The sequence below is a fragment of the Furipterus horrens genome, unplaced genomic scaffold (genome assembly GCF_987537825.1).
Source record: "Furipterus horrens unplaced genomic scaffold, mFurHor1.1.pri manual_scaffold_10, whole genome shotgun sequence".
NCBI lineage: Eukaryota > Metazoa > Chordata > Mammalia > Chiroptera > Furipteridae > Furipterus > Furipterus horrens.
This window is the reverse complement of record NW_028327180.1, coordinates 53,910,813-53,938,286: the sequence shown is the minus strand read 5'-3', so window position 1 is coordinate 53,938,286 and position 27,474 is coordinate 53,910,813. Positions and strand designations below refer to the sequence as shown.

At 45.9% G+C, this 27,474-nt stretch overlaps 1 protein-coding gene across 2 annotated transcripts in view; it reads right to left on the bottom strand.

Annotated features, from left to right (window-relative positions):
• DOCK5 (dedicator of cytokinesis 5) overlaps positions 1–27,474 on the bottom strand; it is a 191,165-nt gene that overhangs the window by 8,197 nt on the left and 155,494 nt on the right. For both annotated transcript variants that reach the window (XM_090290277.1, XM_090290278.1), the window contains exons 35-47: positions 26,740–26,899; positions 25,929–25,969; positions 25,186–25,276; positions 20,446–20,565; positions 17,569–17,658; positions 14,718–14,822; positions 9,878–10,019; positions 7,784–7,865; positions 6,311–6,395; positions 5,809–5,895; positions 4,171–4,347; positions 1,135–1,218; positions 390–527 (exon numbers count right to left, since the gene is read on the bottom strand). In XM_090290277.1, coding sequence (XP_090146403.1) covers positions 390–527; positions 1,135–1,218; positions 4,171–4,347; positions 5,809–5,895; positions 6,311–6,395; positions 7,784–7,865; positions 9,878–10,019; positions 14,718–14,822; positions 17,569–17,658; positions 20,446–20,565; positions 25,186–25,276; positions 25,929–25,969; positions 26,740–26,899 — 1,402 coding nt within the window. The remainder of the gene's footprint in view (positions 1–389; positions 528–1,134; positions 1,219–4,170; positions 4,348–5,808; positions 5,896–6,310; positions 6,396–7,783; positions 7,866–9,877; positions 10,020–14,717; positions 14,823–17,568; positions 17,659–20,445; positions 20,566–25,185; positions 25,277–25,928; positions 25,970–26,739; positions 26,900–27,474) is intronic.

Genomic DNA, 27,474 nt, shown 5'->3' with positions numbered 1-27,474 from the left:
AAGATAGGACCCACCAGTGTCTGGGCTTAGGAGCACCCTGACTTCTCACAGAGTTGTCTTCTAAGTGCAGGCTCTGGCCCAGCACGTCAGCGCCACCTGCGAGCTGCTAGGAATGTAAATCCTGGGGACCACCGAGACCAGCTGAGTCAGAAACCCTGGGGGTGGGGCCCAGCACTGTGTGTTCTCACCACCTTCTGGTGCTGACGAGGATCCCTAAGGGGGGGCAGCCCTCTCTGCGCCAGGAGGGCAGGCCACGCCTTCTCTGACCCATCCAGGCTTTTCATGCCAGACCTATGCTATTTTGACTCATTTGGCATCTGAAACACTGGCTGACATCATACAAGGTGACAGAGCCTGAAAAAGCTCCCAGGCACTTAGGCAAAGCGTACCAGCGTGATAACCCCGTAGAGTCTTTCCACTTTCTCCTTGAGTTCCCGGAAGCAAGAGGACAAGCGGTCGTGCAGTGGCTTGAGCTGCTCCGTCAGCTTCTCCCCATGGATGCGAATCCCCTCTGTTAGCAGAGGCATCTGGGAAAATGGGAATGGAGATGATGCAATGAGGTTTAGGAAGAAAGAAAGTCTGAATGGGAGGCTGGGGAAACATGGGGGTGGGGGTGGGGCTGGGCCGCACCTATCAGAGGAGAAAGCTACTTGTCAGTGCAAGGCTTGGGGGCGTGGGTCAGCGGAGCAGAGGAACACACTCCAAGGATACAAGGGGCCCTGAGCTGGGGAAGGGCTGCCTGAGGAGGCAAAGCCACCTGAGCCCCGGGGGCGTTTCTGTGGGTGAGCAACTGACAGGTTTAGCCTTAGATGGGTTTTTTGTTCACGGAAGTAGTGAGGAGAAAACTGAGCCAACAACTCTCAGCTGAAACACAGGCCAGGAATTCGACTGGGGACCTGGAGTCTTACCTCCTGAAAGGGCCCTCTCAATACTCTGCCATTCATGGATGCTATTCCTAGATTGCTTTGCCAAATAAACAATTAGATAGGTTGTGATTCCATGTTTTTTAAAGGGAAAGTAACTCTACAAGTGGGCATGTAGATCTGAGCCTTGAACTATCTCAGCCTCGTGCCCTGTGGCCGCCCAGCGAGTGCAGTGGGCAGCTGGCCAGCCACGCCCCGCTGGGAGGCATACCTGCAATGCTATCAGCCTCTTCAGCAGCTCAATCTTCTCCTGGTCTTCAGGATGCTCCTGCAAGTACTTCTCCGTAAAAAAAGCCTAAGACCGAGCACATGGAGTATTAATGAGGACACATACCTACTTGTGTATTTGGCCCTAATGGAAGTGGGAGGGTGAAATGTCTTCGGTTCTATATGATAAAACAGGAGTGATGACCTAATAGCCTTACACACAGTGAACAGTTCAAAAAGGTAGGTGCTGTTTTGTGATTTTTCTCAAATCATGCAGTTCCTACCAAAAGTGCATTCTCAACAACCACACACACATGAATCCAGTAATAATCAGCAGCAGAGGAGAATGTCATTCCTTAAAATAACTTTCCCTAAGAACTAAGACCAAATAACAATATCAAAAAGTCATTCATTAGATTAAGCATATAGATGTTATAACGAAAAGAGCAAAAAAATTAACAGGCTGGAGATGTGGCTGATGATTTTTCTGCTCTACCACGTGTAGATTAGTATCTGTTCTTTCTTACTAATTACCTATCCAGAGGCTATTTTGGAGACATGAGATATAGATGTAAAAATGCTTTGAAAATATTAAATGCAGGCTGCATTTATGTCAAGACCATATCACCTATAACATCATCCATAAACAATCATAGCCCCCATGGCTAAGGCCCTATCATAGAGAAATAAAACTCAAACTATAAATATAGGCATTCATTACATAGGAGATTTTAAAAATAGAATTCATTAGGAAAGAAAACAATTCTGTAATAAACATTTCCACTCAGAGTTCAAAATGGGAGTTACATAGTTCCTCCCTGTACCTTAACCCTCATTTCTGAAAGTGCTTTCAAAGACCAACCTTCATAGTCCACCCTTATGCTTTTGCTCCACTACAAGAAAGTTACCCCATTATATAAAAGCCAAGAGTTCATGAAACTATAGCCTACAGTTATAAAAGCGATTGGCCCATTTTGTGTGGAGAACAGAGTATGTGTGAACTCTTCCTTATGGGAAGATGTCATAGGTGGACCTGTGTCATCCAACCCCCACCCCCACCCCAAATTCACATGTGGAAGTCCTAAGCCCCCAACACTTCAGAATGTGACTTTATAGACAGGGGTACAGTGGAGGCAGACACGTGCACACAGGGAAAACTTCACGTGAAGAGACACATGGAGAAGACGGTCACCTACAAGCCCAGGGACACCAGAGATTGCCCGCAAACCACCCGAAGTTAGGGGACAGGCAGGGAGCAAGTTCTTCCTCGGTCCTCAGAGGGGAGCAACCCCGCAGACACTCTGACTTTGACTGCTGGGCTCCAGAACTAGGGGACTGTCACTTTCCACTGTGTGAAGCTGCCCTGTTGGCAGCAGGCACTTTGTTGTGGCAGCAGCCCTGCCAGAATGACACAACAGAAGAGTCGTAGCCAAGTGCCACCAAGGGAGGCAGGACCACACGTTTTCCAGCAGCTCATTCTAGCCAGATTCACCTTTAGAACTGTTGCTATAAAGTAGAATGTAAATCTTCAGCCACCTTCAAATACAATCAGTTTAAAGTTTTGAAAATTAAAAATCGTTTTCTGATATATGATGAAATGCACTTACATTCACACAGCACTGTAACATCACTCATGAAGAACATTCAGACCACACATTCATTCCACGTGGACAGGAGGCAGGAAGAAAGCCAATACTGATCAAGCTTCAGCGACGTGGCAAGCACTGCATGCTGTTCCTTATATACAGAATGTCATCCTTAAGGCCCTCAGTTGCTCTTGTGAGTTAGGTAGTTTTCTCACTTTTTTCAGATTGGAAACCTGGAGCTCAGAGAGGTTAAGCCTCTCAGGAGTACACAGCGGCCAATGGGACAACAGGGAGCCAAACTGGGTCACAGCAATGACTGTTCTAAGGCCAGAGCATTGTGAACAAACAGAAACACAAGGATCAGCCTGCGTAGCATCCACTGGCCCTTCCACCCATCTCCTTTTCTTCCCCCTTGTTCTCCAGGCTACACAATAGGGGTGTCCCAGCCAAATGTTTATTTTTAAGAGGACTCCAAAATCATTTAGCCACCAAAAATGCACCTAACAATGACAAATTCTGCCTCTATTACAGTTGACCCTTGAATGTGGGGGTGAGGTATGCTGACCCCTCCTCCTGCTGTCCACAGTCAAAAATCCACTAAAAGTTTTGACTCTATAGTGGGTGTTTCGCATCCACAGATTCAACCATTGCAGGTGGAAAACAGCATTTCTGATCTGTGGTTGGGCATGTGAAAATATTGCTTTCCATCCGTAGTTGACTCAATTCATGGATGTGAAAGTAGGGGATATGAAGGGCCGGCTGCACTTATTGAAAAAAGTCCAGGTATTAGTGGACCTGTGAAGTTCAAACCTGCGTTATTCAAGGGTCAGCTGTACATGTAACTGAACTCTACTAACCCAGCGCATCACCTCCATCTTAAATGTGCCACACCCAACTTCCATGCAGTGGATGCACAGGTAGTGTGCACTCCTTTCGTGTTTTCCAGAGTAACAGATTCAGTTGAATTGATTTAATTGTAGAGCTAGGGCCAGAATTTGTGCATGTGACCTCTGGCCCATCACGTCAGGGTATGGTTCCCAGAGCCTAATTCTAAACAAAGTGTGGCTCTGCCTTTCCCACACATGGCTTTACTTCCAGAGCATTCACATGTGTGTCTCCCCCACCTCCACCATATGCTTCCTACCTCCCAGCAGAGAGGGGGAGTGAGAGAGAAGATCAGGTGAGTCAACCAGAGAACAGAGGTCTGATGGACCTGTCAGGAACTCTCTTCCAGGCAGTACCTCACCCAGGGTTGGGTTGTGGGGGGTTCTCTAGGAGCTGTGAGGTAGGGAACAAATTTTCATTCGTTTCACTGTCCCATTCATAAAATAGGGGGAGTGAACGTCTCCCAGGTAAGTGGTAGGAAGCTGCTTCACCAGCTGCACAATGCCATAGAAAGCGACACGGGAACATCTAGACCTGCGTGTGCTGTGGGTTCTGGGGAGCCAGCCCACCTTTTCATAGTTGGAGTAGCCCCCCATGACGGCTGGGTCCACGATGCCGCTGAGCAGCATTGAGAGGGGGTGCACGGACAGCGCCTGGTCCCAGGCGTGCTGCTGCACACAGTTGCTGATCCTCTCGTTGGTGAGCTCCATGGTTTCGATGGCATTCTCCAGGGGGCTGATCTCCTCCTGTGACAGAGGGCACTGGGTGAGCTCCCCAGCAAGGACTGAAGAGAGCCCATCGTTCCCCCCAAAGGTACAGAATGCCCACCGAGCCATGGAAGAGTGAGCTTTGTGGTGGACAAGGTTATGTTTCTTAGGATACACTTATCTGAAATGCAGAATGAGCTTTGAAAAATTTCTTTGGACAGTATAAGCGTGGTTTAAACATCAACACTATAGTCATGATCATTTGGGGGGCAAAGCATCGGCAGAAATTTTGAGAAGAAAAAGTTAGATCTGTAATAATGATTGTTTTTAGGCAGAGCTTCCTCATGAATATTTGAGATAAATGACAACAGAGTAATAGGGTATGTGATCCAAGACACTTCTGCACCATCAAGAATGTTCACTGGCAAAGGTTCGGTGCATCTTCCATGAAAAAAGGAAATGGTTTTGGAAGCCAGACATTCAGACCATACATAAGTCACCTTAGTACAGGTTCTGTGGTCAACAGAAATCAGAAATAATAGGAAGCATTAGAATTTCAGGCTGAATTTTGGATGAAAATAGGAGAGCTCCTCATGTGGAAATGTCTTCAAAACCAGGTTTCAAGAAAAACTCTTTCCCCATTTTACCCATTATCATGGATAATCACCTCCTACTCCAGACTTGACTTTAAAAGTCTTTGTCCATAAAATCATATTCATTCTTGAAGAAAAATAACTTACACTAAGTGGTGTGGGGCATGTCCAACTTCAGTTCAGATTCATTCAAGGCCTATTTCTTGAATGCTTATTTATGCCAAGTACTATGTTATGCACCACAGTTACACAAGGTATTAAGACATAATTCATGGCTGGGAGGGACTGATGGTTTCAGTGGGATCTCAAAACACGTGGACCCAGTAGGGAACTCATTAGGAATAAGTGCAGAAGGTGAAGGGCACAGGGAAAGAGCATCTAAGCCACCCCGAGAGTTTCAGAGATGATTTCCTCGAGGAGTCATCTCCAAACGAGGGGTTAGAAACGGGGTGCAGGAGCACTGGGGCTGGAAGTGAAATGGACTTAGCGAACATGAAAAGCAGGCCACCTAGAGGAGGGCTGATAACGGAGGAGGCCAGGGTGCCTGCTGATGTGACGAGCTGAGAATAAAAGAAGAGGACAAGTTCTGAGAGAGGAGAATGGACGGACAGGAAACTCAAGGGAGGCATTCCAGAAATGTCTGGGCACTGGCAGGGTCCCGGCGGAGACAGCATGCCTTTGGTCACAAAAGTGTCATTCACAGTGAGTGACCTTTAGGGTTGGTGCTGTCACAGCCGCTTTACAAAGGGTCTATTAGACAAGTGCATCTTTTATTTCTCTTTTGGAAAATGAAGCTGGCCAGAGGCAGCTGGCTGAGCACGTGAGAACCAGAGGGGGATTTAACAAAGGCTCTTATTATATTTGGTGACAGAAAGATTTTTCTGAGTTCTAGTTTCAAATGACTCACTGTTGATATCTGTTTGACCTCAAACCACTTGAGGATCCCAGGGAAGGTGTATGCGGTCGTGAATGTGGTCCTTTCGATCCACATAGTCTGGCAGGAGAAGGGGAAGAGGAAAGGCTGGTCAGTTTCCAGGCTTTCAAAGAGCAAAACTCCCCGGTCCACTTAAGTGATATTCCATTCTCCAATGCCTCCTTGGAGAACGGGCCGTCTTTCCCCTCAAAATGTGAGATCCTGGATGTTAAAAGCTGAAAGGATCCTCGCCGTGGGCCCTCTACCCCTCCAGATGGGAAATGTGAGGTCCAGAGAGGTGTGACCTGCTCCGTCATAGTGGTGGCAGGCCCGGGAATGGAGCCAGCTTCTGGACTCCTGGTTTGGCGTTTTCCCGAGGTGACTGTCCGGCCTCTGTCCCTGACCCATCACTTCAGCTGCAGAAGCTGGTTAGGCGGGAGGCCGCCACTGGGTGCCAGTCCCGCCTTGTTCTAGGGGCCCAAGGGGGTGGACTCACAGCAAACTCATTGTCTGGATCCTTCTCTCCTTTCCGAAATGGCCGGGAATATTGGAACTGTTGCACTTCATTGGCTCTGTAGTAGCTGCGAAAGATACAGCTTCATGTTGTCTGAGCTCTCTTAGAAAAAGCACTGCTTGATCTCAGCGCCCAGAAGCTGGGGCCCCCCTCCCATGAACTGAGTCTTATCCACTGCATCTCAGAGCCGACAGTCTCCACCATGAAGGCTGGAGTCGGCATACAATTTCATTTGACCGTAAATCTTATTTTTAAAGATTTTATTTATTTTTAGAGAGGGTGACAAAATGATGTACATCTTTTAAAAAAATTGATTTTAGAGGGGAGGGGAAGGCAGGGTAGGGAAGGAACCAGGGGGTGGGGGTGGGGGGAGATCTATTTGTTGCTCCACTTACTCATGCATTCATTGGTTGATTCCTGTATGTGCCCTGACCCGGGATCAAACCTACAACCCTGGTGCATTGGGATACTAACCCACTGAGCCACGCCAGCCAGGGCTTTCCCATATATCTAAATTTTATTATTTACAAATCTATTTCCCTCCCCTGCCCTCCTCCCTCTCTCTCCCTGCCTTCCCCTCTCTCTAAAATCAATCAATTTTTTAAAAAGATGTACATCATTTTGTCTCCCTCTCTCTAAAAATAAATCTTTAAAAATAAGATTTACAGTCAAATGAAATTGTATGCCAACCCCAGCCTTCATGGTGGAGATCGTCAGCTCTGAGATGTCCAGGTTTGTAATCTCATCTGCAGTAACAGTTCTATCAATCCTAGTAGCTTTTTCACTTTTCAGAAGGAATCAGAGCTTCAGTCACTGGGGAACTCACTAGGCAAGGGGAAGTAAGCCAGTACTGACTGGTGAACCTCTGAACAGGAGGGAGAGCTAGGGTTTCCAAACCTCAGAGTGAAATTCCCAAGTTCCCTCTAGCTGCTAAAAAACAAAACCCCCAAGTCCCTCTGAGATACCAAGCTCTTCTATCAAAAATGAAAGGACAGTTACTGTGGTCTATATGCCTGTGTCCCCCTCCCCCAGTTCCTCTGTGTGCGTGTGGTATCAGGAGGTGGCCCTTTGGGAGGTGATCAGGACATAATGCTGAAGCCATCAGAAGTGGGATTAGTGCCCTTATAAGTGAGACCCAGAGAGCTCCCCCAGCCTGCCACCGTGTGAGAGCACAGGGAGAGGTGGCCTCCTGTGACCAGGAAGCAGGTCCTCAGAAGATGCCACCAGTGCCAGCGCCTTGACCTTGGACTTCCCAGCTCCCAGCACTGTGAGAACTCAATTTCTGCTGTTTATCAGCCACTGAGGCTGTGACATCTGTCACCACTGCCTGAACGGACTCTGACAACAGAGTGGCTTCCAAATGGCAATGAACGGAGCCTTTGGCTTAGATGGCACCCAGATAAAGAATGTGGGAAAGACAGGCATTTGAAAACACACACCAGAGAGTGCACTTACTTTAAGATCTGCTCCGGAACTGGTTTGTCCTTGTAGCTGCGCGGCAGGTTCATCACGGGCTTGACAGTGAAACATTGCATGTCTGAGGGCCCGTTAAGGAAGGAGAGGGGACCAGCGTGAAGCTGTCACAGGCCGAAAGCCACCTGTGCCTCCTGCTTCATGGACAGAAAAGGCGCCTGCACCCATTGCTCCTCTTCACCAAATGCCAGGAGCGCACTGAAGAGGGGCCCCCCTCGCATTCCCCAGATGTCTGAGCAAGGCATCGTCCTAGGACACTTTCTGTGGTCGTCTGGCCAATGACCTTCCCAGAGGAAAACAGGTATCAATTAAATACCCAAACTAAGTAATTAGAAACTCTCTTAAATCCTTTCTTTTGGACAAGCAAGCACTCCTCTGACGTAGCCAGAACTGGAGTCCAGGCAATGGGAAGTTCTTGTGGCTCTGGACACCATCTGCTTATGGGGGGGCACAGCTGCACACTGCCAGGTATCTTGAAGCATCGTGTCCAGTCAACACAATTGCTACCAGGTTACTAATCTCCTTTTACCACCAAAGAAAGGAGGACCCGAGGAAACCCAGATCACAGAGCTGGGAACTGAGGTCGGGCTCCACACACAGCTCAGCCCAGGCTGCATTCTGATCTAGAGATCGCTCAGCAATAACTCTTTTCGGTCCTCACCAGAGCAGACACTGTTTCAGTACCTATAGCATTTGAACTACACTTTCAGGCACTTGGGTCTAGAACTACCAGTATTTCTCCGAGTGAACTGTCCAGTCCACCCACGCCAGAACCACCCAAGACTAACTCACAATGCAGAAAGAATTCACAACTGCTGACTAGAATCTCTCCGCGTTGATTCTTCTGAAGAATAAAATCTGATACCCACTGGGCTATACCATATGCTGTTAGTTTATAAAGCATTTTTACATAAGTTACCTTCTTTTTATTTTTGACCCTCACAGAAGTTCATAAGGTACTTGGGGAAAACAGACTTGCCCTCCCACCCTGCAGGTGGGAAAACTGAGGCCTGGACAGTGGAAGCAGCTTGGGCAAGGTCAAAGGTCAAATGGCTCCACAGATGTCACTGAAGACCACAACTGAAGGCCACACCAGGACTCCTGTTTCTAAATCCACTTCTCGAAATCCTCTTTCATTGACACACCAAGCAGGCACCTCTGCTGTTTGCCAACCCTCCGTTACCCAAGGATCTATCCTGGAAGACCTTTTATTCCCAAGTGCGAGTATGTGTTACCAGGCCACTGCTGCCCTTCTCTTAAAGGTGCGTCTGTCTAGTGATCTATATTATTACCCATCTTTCTATAAAGCTTTACCTATCTATGTCTATACTAATAGCTAATGCATATTGAAATGTTATGACACATCAAACACTGCTCCTAGTATTTACGTACACTTATACACTCAGTCTTTATAAGAACTCCGAGAGGAAGAATGATCATCATCCCCACTTTATTAATGAGAAAACTGAGGCATAGAGAAGTTAAGTAACTTACCCCAAGTGACACAGTGAGTGACAGGGCGGGGCTCGAACCCAGGCGCTTCGCCTCCTGAGCCCAATTTCTTATGCACCATGCCACCCTGGCTCTGCCTTCTCTACCTCTCTTAGATACTGTTCAGCTTTATAACATCTTGTTTTGGCATAAAATCCATGAGAAAGTTGTAAAAGTAACTGTTATGGAGCCCTCAGTGTTTTTTTTTTTTTTTTGATAATGCATATAATTGATATTTTAATAAGTCGTGATATGTTACAAAAACAGAACTATACATCTTTATCCAGAATGCAGAACAGGTCTATGTTCTCTTCAAGCTTCCTGTGTGGCTCTCAAGTACTGCCTTTCATATTCAAGATTTGCTGTCTCCTCTCTCCTTTAATTACTTCATAACAACAAGATGAGGACATCAGGGTCCCAGAGCTTTTATACAGTCTGGGACTCTGTCTGAATGGTGAAGTGAGTGGTCTGAGTGTAAGACGCCTCTGCGCTCAGAGACAGATGGAACCCTCGGGCCAGGCAGGGCTGGGCCAGCTGTAGCAAGTGACGGAGCCTCCGGGCCAGGCGTCCCTGCGGCAAGGATACACTGCTTTGGGGAGCACTTGACATCTTCTCCTGGGGTGGTGGTGCTGGTCATCTTCTCAGCACTGGGGAACTGGGTCAGCAACCGCAGGCTGAAGTCTTCTCGTCTCTCATACTCCTTCCCTCGGTAGATGAAGACTTTGTTCTGCAGGTCAGAGACAGCAAGGGGAATAATTAAATATGAAGCCTGAGGGACAACTGGAGATCCCAGTATTGAGGAAGCCACTGTACTCCCAGCCAAAGCACACCCTACCATCAGGTTCTCACTGAACAGCCGCTACACACCTCACAGCAGCCCTCGTGTCTGACCAAGCTCTGGGATTTCTTGGGGCACTGAGGCACAGGCAGTGCTTCTCATAGTGTGGCCCTGTAACCGCGGCTGGTGCCGCCTACACTGAGCCCCCGAAAATAAGGAGCTTGGGCCCCAATGCAGGTTCGTGGCGCCACCAGGATGCTGTTTAGTTCAGCAGATTCTTTTCACAGTGGGACATTCTCAGTGAAGGAAGCGCATTGGTTTATACTCGGCAAGCGCCTTATCTCATCCTGACCGGGACAGTCTGTGGGCCAGCAGTCTGAGAGGCGCAGCCGTTGGGAACATGGAGGTACAGACAATCGAGACGTGTGCCTTTCAACACTGTGGTGCAGCAGCCGCAAACAGGAAGAGGCGACAACAGTCACTAGGCAACCCTGAAAATCACTGTGGATGGCAGCATCAAAGTCCCATAGAAAACAACTGCACAAAATAGTAGTCTCTCCATTTATTGCCCATAACATTAATAAAACTGGATATTTTTAAAATAAAATTTCCTGGGCCCCCGGTATAGGAGTAATTTGCTTCCTAGTTGCTGTTGCCCATGCAAGTTCAAATGCAGCCACACTCTGAAGGTTTCTGCTCGTCTGATCTTCACTTAGGTGAGGACTCAGACCTGATTGGCAGCCCCCTCATGACACATTTTTAAACTGAAAGTTGGGTGTGCATTGTTCTGTAAAATGTTTTTAGAAATCACTTGCCCATTCACATAATGAATATATACTGTGCAAACAGTAAACGTGCTGGACCCTAGGGATACGACAGTGACCCTGTTCTCACAAAGCTTAGGCTCCAGTGGAGACAGATTCGAATTGAACAATGAATAAGGGAATGTGATGACTGAAGATAAGATAAACAATGCAAAGGCAACACACCTTCTAGGCCGAACACCAAAGGCAGTAAAAATGGCCAGAGCTTTCAGAATAGATGAAAGATTTACGTGACTGACCCCTGCATTATCAAGTTTCCTCGCCAGGCAGCACCATGCAGGCCAGCACAAATGAGCTCAATGTGAAGGATGGGGCTTCAAGGCAGACACGGGGCTTGCTTGGGCCTAGATGGGCAGGTAAGGTAAGGAGAGGGAACACAAGGGGAAAGGACAAGCAGGCACTGAAAGTCACAACAGGGATGAGGCCCACGGATAGGAAGTATGAAGTTCAGGCAGAAGACAGAGCTCAAAAGGCAGGCAGAAGTCCCAAAGCCCAGGGAAATCCCTGGAGGTTCTGCAAGGAGGGAGTAACTTGATGGAAGAAATGGTATAGACAACCCGGTGTGACGGCGGGGTACACATCCAGGGGCAGGAATCCAAGACAGACTGAGCTGGAGAAGGAGAAGCTGCGGGATCTGGTGTGGGACCCTGGTGTTGGCGATGTGCTGCAGAGATGGGGCTGCGGGGACAACAAGGACTGAGATGACTGGCCCTGGAGCAGGAGGAACAGAGGTGCCACTTCCAGAAAGGGAAGAGGAGGCCTGGCTGGGACAGGGGAGCAGGTAGTATAACTTACATAGTCTGAGTTTGGGAAAGTTGTCCCTAACTTGAAAGGGCATTTGGGTTACATCACTCATAAGGATTTCATACTTCTCTGTACACTTCGACAACATAGAACACCTACAAACTAAAGTTCATGAAGCACCCCTATACGCTATTTATTTAATTCTCAAAACAGCCCTGTGATGTGGGCATGATTTCTGTACCTTACAGTTGAGAAAACCAAGACTTGGTGGTTATGTGATTTGGCCAAAATCACAGTCACTCAGCACATAAGGCAGACTCCGTTTTTCAGCTTGCAAGTCTCGACTTCCTGTTCTCACCGACCCGCTGCTGTCTCCTGGTCCACGCCCAGCACTTCATGTGACACAACAGTCACACGTTAACAAGCATGGTCAGGCTGAACTTATCATGACTTAAGCACCCAATTAATAGTAAACTTAAGACTAGACCCTACAGCAAGGCTCTGCCCCAAACCCCGACCCTTCACTCCCTTCTCTCTCCCCGGCCGTCTCACCCACAGCTGGTTTTAACTTCATGTAAAGAATTCAGCAAATTCTGTCTCCAGCCTAGAACTCTCCTTTAAGCTCCACACCCATATATCAAGTTGTGACATATCTTCTGGATGTTCCAAATTTGTCTCATACTATGTACGTCCAAAACCAAACTTTTACAGAAAAACTTATAAACATCTCAAAGGCTTCCTGCAAGCTGGCGCCCGCAGCCTCCTGACCTCATTCTCTCCTCACTCTCTGGTCCGCGCTTCTCCAGCCTCGTGGCTTTTGAGCCTGCTCTTCTCACACCCTTGCTCATCTCTCGATAGCTCCCTCACTTGCTTCAGGATTTTGCTCAAATGTCATTTTCCTGCTGAAATCTTCCCTACGCACTGTTTAAAACTGCAACCTCATCACCTGCTTCTCTACTGTCTTCCCTGACTCATTTTCTCCATGATACTGTGGAGTCTCTGTGCTGTGTGAGACATTGTCTAGACCACCTGACATTAAATGGTTTACTTACATTGTTTTTTTGTCTCCCCAAGTTAGAATTTAAGCTCCATCATTTCAAGGATTTTTGTTTTGTTTTTTTTTTTTGGACTCTGCCCCATGCCTATATTACAACAAGGCACATTGTGTGAGTGGAATAAATATTCATTCGATGAATGGATTACTTTTCTTTGGGACTCTTTCCTTCCCAGTATTCTTGTATAAGTGGGTGACTCCCTGCACCTCCAATGACGCAGGCCAGAACCTAGGACCCATTCTTGCCATCTCTGTCTTCCTCACCTACATAGCCCACCAATTATCAAACACTGTTACTTCATCTCCATCATACTAATCTTTCCATTTCCCTCTAAAGCCACCTGCCTAGGCCAACCTGCCCTCTCTTCTTTGATATCCACAGTAGTCTCAGATGTCTCATCTACGCACACCTCCCACCCATTCTCTATGCCCAAACCAGATGACCTCGCCCACACAGAACACCTGCAGTGGCTCCCCCGCTGCTCTCAGGAGGCGGACAGAGACCCTCTGCCGCCGGAGGCAGCCCCCCTGCACACCCTCCACGCTCCCTGCCTCACCTGCCCTCTGCCCACCAGCTCTGCTGTTACCAATGCACTGATCGTACTCTCCTGCCCTCCTTACTGCCTTCAGGCCCAGCTCACCCCTCAACATGCAGCTGGCCCTGACATTCCCTGGGAAGTTTTCCTAACTCTTACGAAAAAAAATTCAAGTGCAATTTACATATAGTAAAATCTACCATTTTCAGTATAAAATTCTGTGCATTTTCACAAATATAACTACAATCACAATCAAGATATAGAACGGTTTTATTATCACTAAAAATGTCCCCATGCCTCTTTGTAGCTCACCACCCTCCCTGCCCCCACCCCAAATGTCAGATAACCATTGGTCTGTTTTCCATCCCCATAGAAAGTGTTGTCTAGGCCAGAATGTCTCGCATGTAGACTAAAGTCTAACTCCTACTTAACATAATGTAGCTGAGATTCATCCCCGTGGCTGCATCGCAGTTCACTCCTTTGTATTACTGAGTATTATTCCATCATGGGGCCATATCATATGAGAGTTTGTTTATCCCTTCACCAGTTGAGGGACATCAGGGTTCTATCCAGTCTTTGGTGATGATGGATAACGGTACTATACACACACCACCATGTACAATTTTAATGTGAACGTAGGTTTTTATTTCACTTGGGTAACTACTCTCTGGAATACTTGTCTTGGTCGGTTTCAATTTTACATTTGTTTGTGTGATTATTTAATTAATATCTCACCCATTAGGTTGTAAAATCCTAAGAAAGCAAGGACCATATCGGATTATAATCAGCAATGATCCTCTAATGCTTAGTGTGTGCCTGGCGCACAGTAGGCACTTAGTAAATAGTTAGTGAAGTAATGAATGAATAAACTACTTTGTTAGGCACTGTAAGGAATGTAAAGTACTTTCCCACTTAACTTTTTTTTTTTTAATTAGGGGAAGAAGGATGGATAATGTATGCTTAAACGTTGCTAAGCGCTGAAAGCCACTTCTTTTCGGTGGGAGAAAAAGAGGGTTTTGTTTGTTTTTTAGGTTGTAACATCAGCATCACATTATAGGAAATTTTGAGAAGGAAGAAAAACATGGTCCTTCTCACCATGACAACAAAACTGTTATTATTTGCAAAACTTTTGCAGTCTTATCCTTGGGATATTTGCTTTCAAACTTGCTTAGGCTGGAAATAAAATAAACAGCCAAACACATTAATCCACACTTTTCTCTCGCCTGACCTGCAGCAGCAGATGGGTCTGTTTTTCACTCTTCATTCCACCTGGGAAAAGTCGTTTTACCAAAGAGCTGCCAGAATCCCAGAAGTGGCCGGGTGTGGGTGAAGAGGCGGCTGCTCAGGAAACGGTTTCCCTGCCAACCTCCCACAGTGGGGACATGGGCTCCAGCTGAGAGCGCCAGCCCATCTGGAAAAGCGATGAAGACCTCCCCTCCCTCAGACCTCACCGCTTAATGGCTTGGAAGACCACCCGCAGGTCTCTTACCCGCAGGAAAGAGGGAAAGCCCTGTCCGTAGTATCCCACAGCAAAGTACTCAGGTTGAGGCCGCATGGCCTTTATGATGTTCTCATAAAATGAGGCTCTTTTTTTCTGGAAAACAAAACAAGACATTCCACAGGGAGGTTACAAGGGCACAGTTGGAGGAAAAGAAAGATCTGACTATTTGCTTTTGTTGTTTCCCATGTAACACAGAGAAATGTCCCGGGGGCCAGAGAGTTATCCTTTTGTGGGACAGGAAGGCTTGGGCCTGGAGAGTCTAGGTCTCCCTGAAGTTGTCTGTAGAAAGATGCAAACGTGGGTATTCCATGATGGTACGAGCGGTGCTTAGTTTTCACCAGTTTCCTGAAGAGGGCTCAGCACCCATAACGGGTTAAATAGCACTTTCCAAGATTAATGAAGGGTGTCTGCATTGAAGTTGAGATACACGAGAGAAGACGACAGAGAACTTTCCAGCTGGTGCAGGTGGTTTGGATTGGAGTCCTTGGTTCGGCTCCAAGTGCTCAGGAAGGGAAGGGAAGGTAATGTTCTGTTGTTCAGTATCTGGCACCAACCAGTTTTAATTCTTCCCTTGTGGGGAGGCTTTCCTGCCTGGGTACCAGAGTCAGCCTTTAAGAAAGCAAACAAGGTAGCCAGACCCAGGGGCTCTGAGGGATGTCTCTAAGCCCCTCCCACTATGGTTACATTATTACAGCAGGGCACCCCCCACCAGTCCACAGGGGATACGTTCCAAGACCCCCAGTGGATACTTGAAACTGCAGATATGTACTGAACCATGCATATACTACATTTTATCCTACTCATACATATCTATGGTAAAGTTTAATTTATAAATTAGACATGTAAGAGGTAAACAACAATAACTAATAATAAAATAGAACAATTTAACCTTGAAGTTTAATAAAACTTATGTGAATGTGGGCTCCATGTCTCCCTCCCTCCCTCTCTAAAATATCTTACACTGCCTGCATCACCTGTTCACATAAAGGAAGCACTTTCCAGCTTCTCTGTGGCATATATGAATTGCTAGGGTCGCCACTCTTGCACTTGGGAGCCATCATTAAGTAAAAGGAGGGTTATTTGAACACAAGCACAGTGATGCCTTGAGAGTTGGTCTTGTAACTCAGGGGGCTACTCAGTGACGAAGGGCAGGGAGTGTCCACAGGGCAGAGACACTAGACAGAGGGATGAGTCACATCCCAGGTGGATGCAGCAGGAGGACGCGCGATTTCCTCACAGTACTCAGAATGGCGTGCAATTTAAAATTTGTAGATTTTTTTCTGAAATCTTCCATTTAACATTTTCAGACTGCAGTTGACTGCGGGTAACTGAAACCACAGAAAGCAAAACTGCAGATACGTGGGGACTAAAGTACTCTACTTAGGTGAAGGTTTCCATCACAACGTTGTCTTAGAAGGGTGACGTGTTACATCACTAACACAGCTTGGCTGAGTTTATGAAATTAAGGAGTGATTTTTTACATAATGGCAGGGGCTGGTACAACACACTGGTAAATAAGTACCTTTCAAAGTGATGTTGTAAACTCTCTCCTCAAATAAATGATTGCGTGACAGTGGGCGACCTGACCTTTTGTGACTCCTCTACCAAAAATTATTAAATAATATTTTGCTGGCCTACCACTGGACATCTGGAAGACTATTTGTTTTCCTTTGTTGTTTTAAAACAGCTGACCTACGCCAACAGCCAGGCATAACACACAGGTTCAGGGAACTGTAAAAGCATTGGGATGGCCAAAATGTCTGTTTAGGTTTTTCCGTAAAATAAGATACATTCTTCATTTTCACAAATAACTTTATTGATTTGGATATTTTGAGTATGCCAGCTGTCTCCCGAGTGGTAGAACGTTGATTGTTCTCAGTTAATGTCCTGATATGATTACTATCAACTTCAACTAGTCTACCCGATCATGGAGCACTGTCCAGTGAGAAATACCCAGCACCCAACTCATAAACTGCTTTTGACATGTTCCATCAGTCACAGCATCTTCTCCATTCACTGCACAAATTTTTAAATTGTGTTCCAGTTGAGTTTTTACCTTTCTTGAAATAATAAAGCATAATATGCTGAAAATGTTGCATATTTTCTTCCATCTTCGATATTAAAATGGCTGCACAAAAATTCACCAATTTTGATAAGTTTTTTAAAATGCATGCTGATATGACAGCTGTCACAATACAATCTAACAAAATTGTTTTGAATGAAGTTAAAGACAATTAAGAACTACGAAAGTCACTGTATGATAAAAACCCAAATGAACTTTTTGGCCAACCCGATAGAGTACTCCAGTGACATCCAGAAGACAGGGCAAGGCAAAATTTGAGAATCAAGTTCTGGCAGAGGCATTTTACAACTTAACCAAAACGTGCACAATGGCATCTTGAATAAATAAAACAAGGCTCCAGGATAAGCAGCCCAGTGATTCAGTAGGGACCCGAGGACGTGGACCACAGAATTCTGATGAACAGATGTCAGAAAATGTCCAAGATACAGATGGTGTTCACCGAAGGCAACGTGACTGCGTGGGAAGCAGGTGGGCAGGCAGGCACGGACGGTTCAGAGGAACAAAAGGCACGGGGATGGAAGCGAGGGCTGTGGACAGGGACCCTGAGCCCGCCATCAGGACAACCAGGGGAAGGAATGATAACAGCTTTTGGACTGCATCTTTTTCATTTTTATATCAAGCCAGGTTTACTTTTCCATTGTAAAGAACATCATTTATTCTGATTTTCTTAAGCTTACAGAAACATTCCTGTGAGTACTCACTTTAGCACCCGGGGTTGGGGAGGGGGATAATCCGGCACAGTCTGGCTCGACTCACCAGGAGATTTCCAAGGCCCTCGTAGTCAAACACTTTGCTCTCGTAAGTCTCAGCCAACTCTTTGCTCAGTTTGATGGCCTTCTCCCACATCTTCGGAGAAAGAGAAGTGGAGAACAAAGTAGTCATTGATCTAGCTGTAAAGGCCACTTGAAAGTCACTGGCAGTGAGTAATGAGTCAGGTGGGTTGAGTTTCTGCAGATATTCCCGACATGCCTCACTTCCTGGATTAACTAACCATTTCTGTTGGTATCATAAAGCTACTATATCTTGGCTACTTTACTGGAGGTATCTTCTGTAATTCCATTTGCAAGACTATGAAGAACAAACACCACGTGTCCCCAGACAAAGCAACACTGAGCTTACTGGGCAAAGCACTAAAGACCAATGAAAGTGGAGGGGAGCCTGTGCCCGGGCCTAGATCTTGAGAGTGTGAAAGCCTTGTTGGAGGGGAAAGTTGGTGTGGCTCTAGTTGTGTGTGTGTTTCGAGTTAGGCTGTTTGGGGAGGAGGGGGAAATGGAAAAAAGGCTAACTGTTCTGTTGTGTGGAATGTGGGAAACTGTGCATCAAGTGTTAGCCAATGCTCTCCAGAGCACTGATTTTCTATTTTTAACTAAACTGAATACTTAGTCAAAAAGAGTTTCAGGGGATACCTGGAGCATGTATGACGGCATAAGGTATAGCCTAGTGCACACACCTGGTGTCTGGAGCTAGCATCCCAGATTGATCTCTTTGTTCATTCTGGCATTTCACAACATGTCTCTTAAGTGGACACTATTAGTGACACAGCACCTGGTAACTTCCTCCTTCATTCTTGTCAACCAGGGGCTACGTTCCCTTGTTTCTGGCTGCCGAAGAAATGTGTGTTTGGTTCACATACAGTTGGAAGATATTTTAAAACAAAACCTCTTAAAAATCATCGTTTGCCAAATGTGCCCTCTGAAATTTCAAAGCCTTGGTCCATGATAAAGCTCTGAAAGGTGCCACATGGAAATTATTCCACATCAGCTGAGCCAGGTGCAGAAATTCTCTCCTCATTTCACCAAATGCCAAGTTATGGAAGGGACAGGGAGACAGCCCAGCACAGTGGTTCTCAAAGCGTGGTCCCTGGTCTCTGAGAGTCTCGAGGACACTTCAGGGGACCATGAGGTCAAACTACCTTCTTAATAAAACTAAGTTATCTGCCTTTTTCAACACTCGTTCTTTTGTGAGGACGCCATGGTGTTTCCCAGAGGCCACGGGATATCTGATATCACAACAGAATGAATGTAGAGGCAGACCCGAGGATGCTGCTATCTTCTATTAACCCAGATGTTGGAGAGATTTGTGAAAATGTCAACCACCACTCATATCACTAATATTTTGGGACATACAACAATTTTCTCAAAAATAGATATGATTTACCCTAACCAGTAATAGGCTTATTATCATTGTTAAAATAAGTAAATATTTTAAAATTGTGTTAGTTTCTCAAGTGTAAGGAGCAATAGAAACAACCCACATGAACAAAGTTCTTTGGGTTCTCGGTGATTTTTTAAGAGCAACAGGTGCAGACACCAAAATGTTTGAATAAATCTATTTGCTCTCTGAGCCTGAAGTTCGTCAACTGTAAAACAGATAAAATCTATCTTGTAGGGTTTTAGGGTGAACTAAATTAGGAAAAAATTCAGGAAATCACCCAACAATCACTAGCACCAAATAGATATCTGCTATTTTATCATGATGATTATTTGGCTTACTTGTGTATTTATTTAACCAACAGCTTCCCTGATGCAGAAAGGCAGGGTGGCTGGATGCAGGAGTCCGTGACAACTCTGCAGGCTTCTCAAACCTGTTAGCCCTGGAATCTGGGTACTGGGCAAGCACCAGGTGTTAGCCATGGCCTCCAGGGAGCACACTGAAAGGGACAGGGCTTGCTCCTGGCCCTCAGCAATACTGAAGAGGGAAAATTATGATTATGGAGAGTGGAGGCTGTCCATTGTGTTCTCCATTGGGTTAAGTGTTCTCAAGATAACTGATCTTATTGTCTTTCTTACATTAATTTTATCTATTCATTTTCTATCCCATTAAAAATTTCAGGGTTCAAAGGTATACATGGGGATAATAAAAAGTAAGACATGAGTCATTACTGTAGAATGAAGAATTTGTCTGGTTTTTGTCCAGAGTTCTGCGAGGAAGCCGATAAACCCTTGGGATTTCCCCAGTGACAGGAGTATCTTTGGTTATTCATGGTGGACCGTCCAACCACACCTGAGTTTATGCTTCTGAGGGTCCCTGGCAAGAAACACCACCCATGTAATTAGAGGGTCAGAGCCTTGGAGCTATGTGGTATTAGCCAGATCTAAATGGAGGAGGGGGCTGGAGACAGAATTCACTCACATGGACAATGAGTCAGTCAATCAAGCCTAAGTAATAAAACTCCAATAAAAACTCTGTACAGCAGCTTGGGTGAGCTCCCGGACTGGTAAACACATCAGTTCTCCAGGAGCGTCAGGGGCTCTGAATCCACAGAGACAGGACACAGAGGCTCTATATTTGGGACACCCCAGCCCCTGCCCAATGTAAGTCTTCCTTTAGCTGGTCCCGATCTGTGTTCTTTAAGATAAGACTGTAATCTAAGTATAGTTGCTCTAGCATATTATCAGAACTGAGGGGGGTCATAGGGCTCTCCCCCAAATTTATAGTCACTTGGTCAGAACTGTGGGTTGCCTGGGGACTCCTGAACTTGTGGCTGGTTTCTGAAGTCAGGGCTTTCTGGCTGGGGACTGTGTCCTTCACCTGTGGGTCTGTGCTACCTCTGGTGGCCAGCATCAGAGCACACTGCAGGATTGCTGTGCTCGTCCTCCATCCCCTCATACAAACAGAAAGCCCAACACTCACTTTGCCTTTGTCAAAATAGGATATGATTTCCTGATACAGCTTCTCTTTCAGCTCTTGCTGGGTGTAAACATAGTAACTGTCCCTCTGAAGCAAATGGGGTGCACAGGGTTTGTCAGACCACTGGAAAGCAAACAAGAGATGAATGTGACACATCATTAATTCATTAATTAATTAAAGGAGATTAACAAATATTTAAAGAAGTCATAGAAATATTTGCATATGTCTGTGACTCATTGATATTGTATTTTAGATTATTTATTAAACACAAAAAATTACACACACAGACATACTATACACCAGCTTTCAAACCAGCGACAGGCTGAGTGGACCCACAAGCAAGGCAGCCCATGGAAGCCAGGAATGAGGTGGGGTTCTAGCCAGCAAGACAGCTGTTGTATTGAAGGTATCAGCCACACAGATAAGGGAAAGGAATCAGAAGTATAAACATGGAAAGGAGGGGGCACAGCTATTACAATGATTATATTCTTCATGATCAATGCTTTTACAAAGGGTGCCAATTAAAAAACTACCACAAACACAGAGAATTAAGTCAATGAATGGGATAAAAAATTGACATTTAGAAACAACTTAAAGATAGATTTCACATAAATCGATAACCATGCTTAAGATACTAGAAGAAATGAGCCCAACAAGAATAAACCCAAAACGATAAGGTAGCCAGGCACAACAACATGAATGTACCTAATGCCACTGAACTGTGCACGTAAAAATGGATAAGACAGCTAATTTAAGCTTGGTGTATTTTACCACAATTAAATTAAAAAGAAAAGATATTTAGGAATCAATGCAACAAGGAACACGCGAGACTCCTGTACAGAAAACTAACACACCACTGAAGGACACAGAAGGAGACATGAACAAATGGAAAGCCACACCATGCTTTGGGATAAGAAAATGCTATTTCATAAACACAAAAATTCTCCCTACATTAAAGTTTTAAATTTATGATTCCAAAGTCCATATGGAAAATAAACAAAAAGAAATAGGTAGAAAACTCTGAAAAAGAGCAATGAAGATAGTTTTACTAATTACCAGGTAATAAAAGATACTCTAAAGAATTACTAATTAAGAGTGTGGTACTGGTACATGAATAGACAAAGACACATGCAAAAGTACAGAAATGGAAAGAGACTCTTCTTGCCCCATATAGGGATTTCATACATGACAAAGAAGAGACACCAATGAAGAAAATGTGGGCTATATTATACATCCCTACTGAGTAGCTATCAGGGAAAAAAACTGTATCCACACCTCATACCTTACTACAGCAGGATAGGAGAACTTAATTTTCTGAGTAGCGCCAATAAAAAGATCTATGGTTACAGACACCAGGGTTTCTTTCTGATCATCCCACGGACAACAAGCTGTCTTCCCTAACCCATACACAGTAAGTTTTTAGTGCCTCAAACTTGAATATGAAGTGTGAACAGCGGCCCGAAGTGATACAAGAAAACAAATTGCCAGGGGCAAGAATGGAGGCAGGGAGATGTAACAGGAGGATACGGTAGTTCTTTTGGGAGAGACAAGGTAGCTAGGACTATGCCGGTCATAGTGGAGGTCTAAAAAAACATGGATAGAAAAGACAAGAACTTCCAGCTAAGATGGAGGCATAGACAGACATGCTCGTTGAGACAGGTAGGAGGGGCGGAGCCTGGGTGGAGAGGATGCGGTATGGTGGCAGCAGCGGCAGGCCGGCAGAAAGCCCAGTCACATGTTTTAAAGTCAGGAGGGACACCTGGGGAGCATTCCCAGCTCCTCACCAGACCTAGCAGCTCATGGTCCCAGCACCGGGGAAAATCAAGCCTCATTGCTTCTGTCTGTGCAGACCAGTGAGGGCTGGGGTGGAGGAAGAAACTGCCAGTCTCTCAGCAGAATCTGCTTATTTAAAGGGCCCCCATGGTCCTAGAACATCCACAGACCCATCCACTCTGGGAATGACGGCCAGGGCAGCAGCTAGAGGGGCGCCAGTCCACTGTGAAAGTGGGAGAGGTGCCTGGAAAAGGGGTGAGTGCTGGACAGGCGGCATTGTTCCCTCCCTGACCCTCCCCCACATACAGTGCCCCAAAGTGGTGAAACAGGTCACCCTGTACTGACAAATCCCTAAGGCTCCACCCCTTACAATGTAACAGGAGCAACAGCTCTGCCTGGGATGCAGAGGCAAACAAACACAGGAGCCTGTCAGAATGAGGAGACAGAGAAATATGACTCAAAAGGGGGGACAGATCAAGGTTCCAGTGGGGGAACTAAGTGACGAGGAGATAGCCAACCTAACAGATGAGGAGATAGACAACCTAACAGATACAGAATTCAAAACACTGGTGATAAAGGTGCTCACAGGCTTGACAGATATGCTTGAGTGCGGCAAACGCGTAAGAGAAGAAGTGAAGTCTATGCTAAGTGAAACGAAGGAAAATCCACACAAAACCAATGGTGAAGGGAAGGAAGCCAGGGATGAGATCAATGATTTGGAACATAAGGAAGAAAAACACAGTCAACCAGTGCAGAATGAGGAAGCAAGCACTGAAAAAAAATGAGGAAAACTTCCCAAATTTTGTCAAGGAGATGGACATACAGGTCTGGGAAGCATGGAGGGTCCCAGGTGAGCTGGACCAGAGGGGACCACACCAGGACACATCATGATTGAGATGCCAAAGGTGAAAGATAAAGAGAGAGTCGCGGTGGCAGCAAGAGAGAGGCGGAGAGTTGCCTACAGGGGGGTGCCTATAGGACTATCTGCTGATTTCTCAGAGGACACTTTGCAGGCAGGAAGGGACTGGCAAGCAGTATTCAAAGTGATGAAAGGCAACCTGCAGCAAGGATTACTCTATCCAGCAAGGCTATCATTTGGAATGGAAGGGAAGATGAAGTGCTTCCCAGACCAGGTAAAGCTAAAGGAGTTCATCATCACCAAGCCATTATTATATGAAATGTCAAAGAGACTTACTTAAGAAAAAGAAGATCAAAACTATGAATACTAAAATGACAAGAAACTCACAACTATCAACAACTGAATCTAAAAAATAAAAACAAAACCCAACTAAGCAAACCAGAGTAGGAACATACTCAAGAGATATGGGGATCATTTGGAAGGTTATCAGCTGGGAAGGGGGGAGGGAGAGAAATGGGGAGATGGTGGAGGAATTAAGAAGCATAATTGATTGGTACAAAATAGACAGGGGAAGTTAAGGATAATATAGGAAAGGTTGAAGCCAAAGAACTAATATGCACGACCCATGGAGATGCACTAAGGAGGGTGGGATTGCTGGAGGGAAGTGGGGTACTGGGCAGAGGGGAGCAAAGGGGAAAAAATTGAACTACTGTAGCAACATAATCAATAACATATACTTACAAAAAAAAAAAAAAACAGATAACATAGGATGTGGAAGTGATCTGCTCTCCCATGATCATGCAGCGTTATTCACATAGTCAAAACATGGAAACAACCTAAGTGTCCACCAATGGATGATGCTGTACATAAACAATGGAATTACTCAGCCAAGAGACAGAATGAAACCTTACCATCTGCGACTGCGTGGATGGACCTAGAGAGCATTACACTAAGTGAAACAAGTCAAACAGGAAAAGATAATAAGTACTGTACAGTAAGGAATCTAAAAAAGGGTAAGGAATCTAAACAAGCCAGATTTGTGAAAACAGAGTAGAATGGAGGTTACCAGGAGCTGGGGTACAGATGGGGGTAGGGGTGCAGATTGAGGAGATTTAAATTAAAGATTACATATTTAAAGCCAGTAGAAGTAAGATCTGATGATCTAACGCCCAGTATAGTGATTACAGGCAACAATACTGTCTTACAAAATTCAAAGTTGCTAAGGGACTAGATTTTAATCCCACCACAAAAAGAAATATAATTAAGTGACATCACAGAGGTTTTAGCTACGGTGATAATGTGTCGCAATATATAAATGTACCAAAACACATGCACATTGTAAATGTACACAGTATTCTATGTCAACGACATCACAATTTTTAAAAAAAGCGCAGAGCTTAAGGAGACGTTTTGGAGAGAGGGGCATGGTTCTTGCTGGTGGAAAATGTGGGAGGGAGTGAATAAAAGATGGTGACAAGTATTTGCCTGAGCAACCGGGTAGATGGTGGTGAAATGGCAAGAAATGAGAGGAAGGCACGGGTCAGGAGAAAGTGGGAAATCAGACCTTCTGGTACTGATGTGTGAGGTTTGCTGAAAGAACAGTTTATTCGTGCATCTGAATTTGGAGGAGTGGTCACAGCCAGAAATAATTTTTTGAGATGCACGACGGGTAGATATATTTATATCCACAACACACTATAATTTCACTTACTGGGTGAGTATAAATAGGAAACTACTTCTGTGGTACTATATTTACTTACCACTCATGTCTCTGCAGTTTTACACATTTTTTACGTATATTAAGTGATGGATGTTAGTTTCTTTAATTACAGTGTCAATTATTAGGGGCCTGTAAGTGGTACTCTGCCTTCTAAGGATTTTAAAATCCATGGAACCACTTATTTATGCATTCATCCAATGATAACTGACATTTTCCTGACCTTGCCCCCTTAGGAGGTGTAACAACATTTCTGGCTGAAAGGCTCTCCTAGAATAAGGATCGTCCCCATCACAAGCCCGAAGCGGACAGGCCCTGGCCCCACAGGCCTGGACAGCTGCCCAGCCACGCTGTGTCCTCTGCCGGGTGGAAAGCAGCAGGCAGAGCGACTCACCTGCAGAAGCTCTGCATGCAGGAGCAGCGTGCAGGCGGCTTCCGTGTAGTTCTCACAGTCGCGGTGCAGATCCCGCAGCTTGTACAAGTACCTGGTAAGAACGGGAGGACTGGAGGTTTGCCGCTGGGGAGCCGATCCAGCATTCGGCTCAGTCTACCAGCAAGTGGCAACCTGCTTCCCTATCTCTCCTCCCTGCTACCCCTCCCTCCCTTCCTATCTTCCTACTCCTTTAACGCTCGAGGCCGCTTCCTACCTTTGTGTCTCTCCTCCTCCATCTACTCTATATTCTTTTTTGAAGGCAGGGGTGTTTGCTCATTTTTATGCCATGGACTCCTTTGGGAAGCTAAGAAGACCTATGGAATCTGTCCCCAAGGAAATGCATGTAGTTTATGTCTATGTATGTCCCATGCTTGGGGCTCCCTGGCGGCAGCTAACATTCCTCGTCAGAAGGCGAGTTCTCACGCCTCCCACCGGGCTGAACTTCCCTGACGGCAGCCACGCAGCACCTTCCTCCCTCCCCTGGAATCCAACATCACCCTCCCTGTGCACACCCTTGCGCTGCACCTACTGTGTTTCTGTCTAGAGAGTTTGCTCTTTCAGGGGAAAGAGGAACATCACAAAATTTCTGGCATCTCTCAAAGCAGCACGCATCGGGTGGAGGCTTAATATGTGTTGATGGGAGAAATAAATAAATAATAAAGCCATGACACAAGCAGCAAACGCAGGCATTTCCTTCAGCTTACCTTATGTATATGTCCTCTCTCTTCTTTTCTTTATAGAAATTCTATAAAAAGTCCAAAACACCCATGTAAATTAAGAGCTGTTGACTAGTTGGCCATGACAATGGCCAAAGAGCTACTTTTGCTTTTCAACAGCATCACCTCTCTAGAGTTGATTGTTTTCCTTTAACAAATATCCCCACAAGGATATTTGACAGTTTATAAGGAAGAGAAATTGAAGACAGTTTTCAGGACTATGCCCCTGAGCAACCTGAGGGGAGCCTTCTAAGGGAACAGACACCTGGCCGTTATTCAGGCCACCTGATGCTCCGCTTTCTCAGTAGGGACGGCTGGCTGTTGGGCTGTTGGGCTAGTTAGCAGAGGCACTGCAGCCTACAGCCCCGGAGTCTGTGGCCCCAGATACGTCAGTCTAGGGAAAGGCAAGACCAAAGTGGTCCACCACCCTGAGGGTTTCAGGCACTGACACTGCTCATGGCACGGTGTTTCTCACACACATCCATCTGTGCCCAGTAAGCCCAACAATAAAGGACTACACGTCAACAAGGCTGAGGAACAGACAGGACGGAGAGGTAAGAGCTTATGTCGCACTTTCTCTCCGTTTCCAAATTTATCTTCAAGGACTACGGTGCCGGCATCTTAAGTCTGATGATGAGGTGAGGTGGCTCTTCCTATTAGACACAGCAGGACAAACTCCATGAAGGGGGCCCCGGGGGGCCTTTGTGTCTGTGTGGTCTACTTGGAGCTGATGGACGCGGGTGGAGTGGTGGCCTGCCCGCCCTCCCACCCTCCCGCCATGCCAGGGCCGGGCACTTACCAGCACGTTCACAGTGCAGCTCATCCGGTTTTCCTTGCTCTCGTCATGCATGACAATGGTTCTATAGTCCAAGAGATTCTCCAGGAGGCTGCTGACCAGGAACGCAAAGACTTCCCCAGAGCTGGAGAGGTATTTATGCTTCCGGCAGTGTTCCAGGAGCCTGGGGGGTGAAGGTGGGGATAAATGCCCACCTGTGTCTCACACGGTCCTTCGCACGGCTTCTGACCACCGTCCAGGGTCCCAGAGCAGGTGAGGAGACATGCCCTTCGCTTATCTCACAACTCAAGTTCTACCTTTTCTTTACAGCTTTGGCTCAAGCCACCTAGAATCCCAGCCCACAATGCCCTCCTTTAAACTCCTCTCTGTGTTTCTTTTTTGTTGGTTTTTGTTTTCGTGTCAAAACCATAAAAATGGGAACCTTTGCCCCAAAGGTTTATGTATGTTTTCTGGTCACTCTGCTCAAGTTGAAAGAGACCACCTCTCCGGTGCCTCCTGTGGGCATTCCAGAAAGCTCTGTGGGAATGCCCAGCCCGGAGGAACGGAGGACTCTAGCACACAGACAAACATGTGGCTCTTTAGATACAAGTACTATTTTCAGAAAAAAAAAAAAAAATTGAGGAGTGGTAAATGAGACTGAGGCTAAACTTTTGCTCTAAATCTTTTGGGGGGCCCCAATAAAGCAAAGCTTCTATAGGAGCGTCTGAGATTAGACAATTAGTAAAACACTTGGGGAAC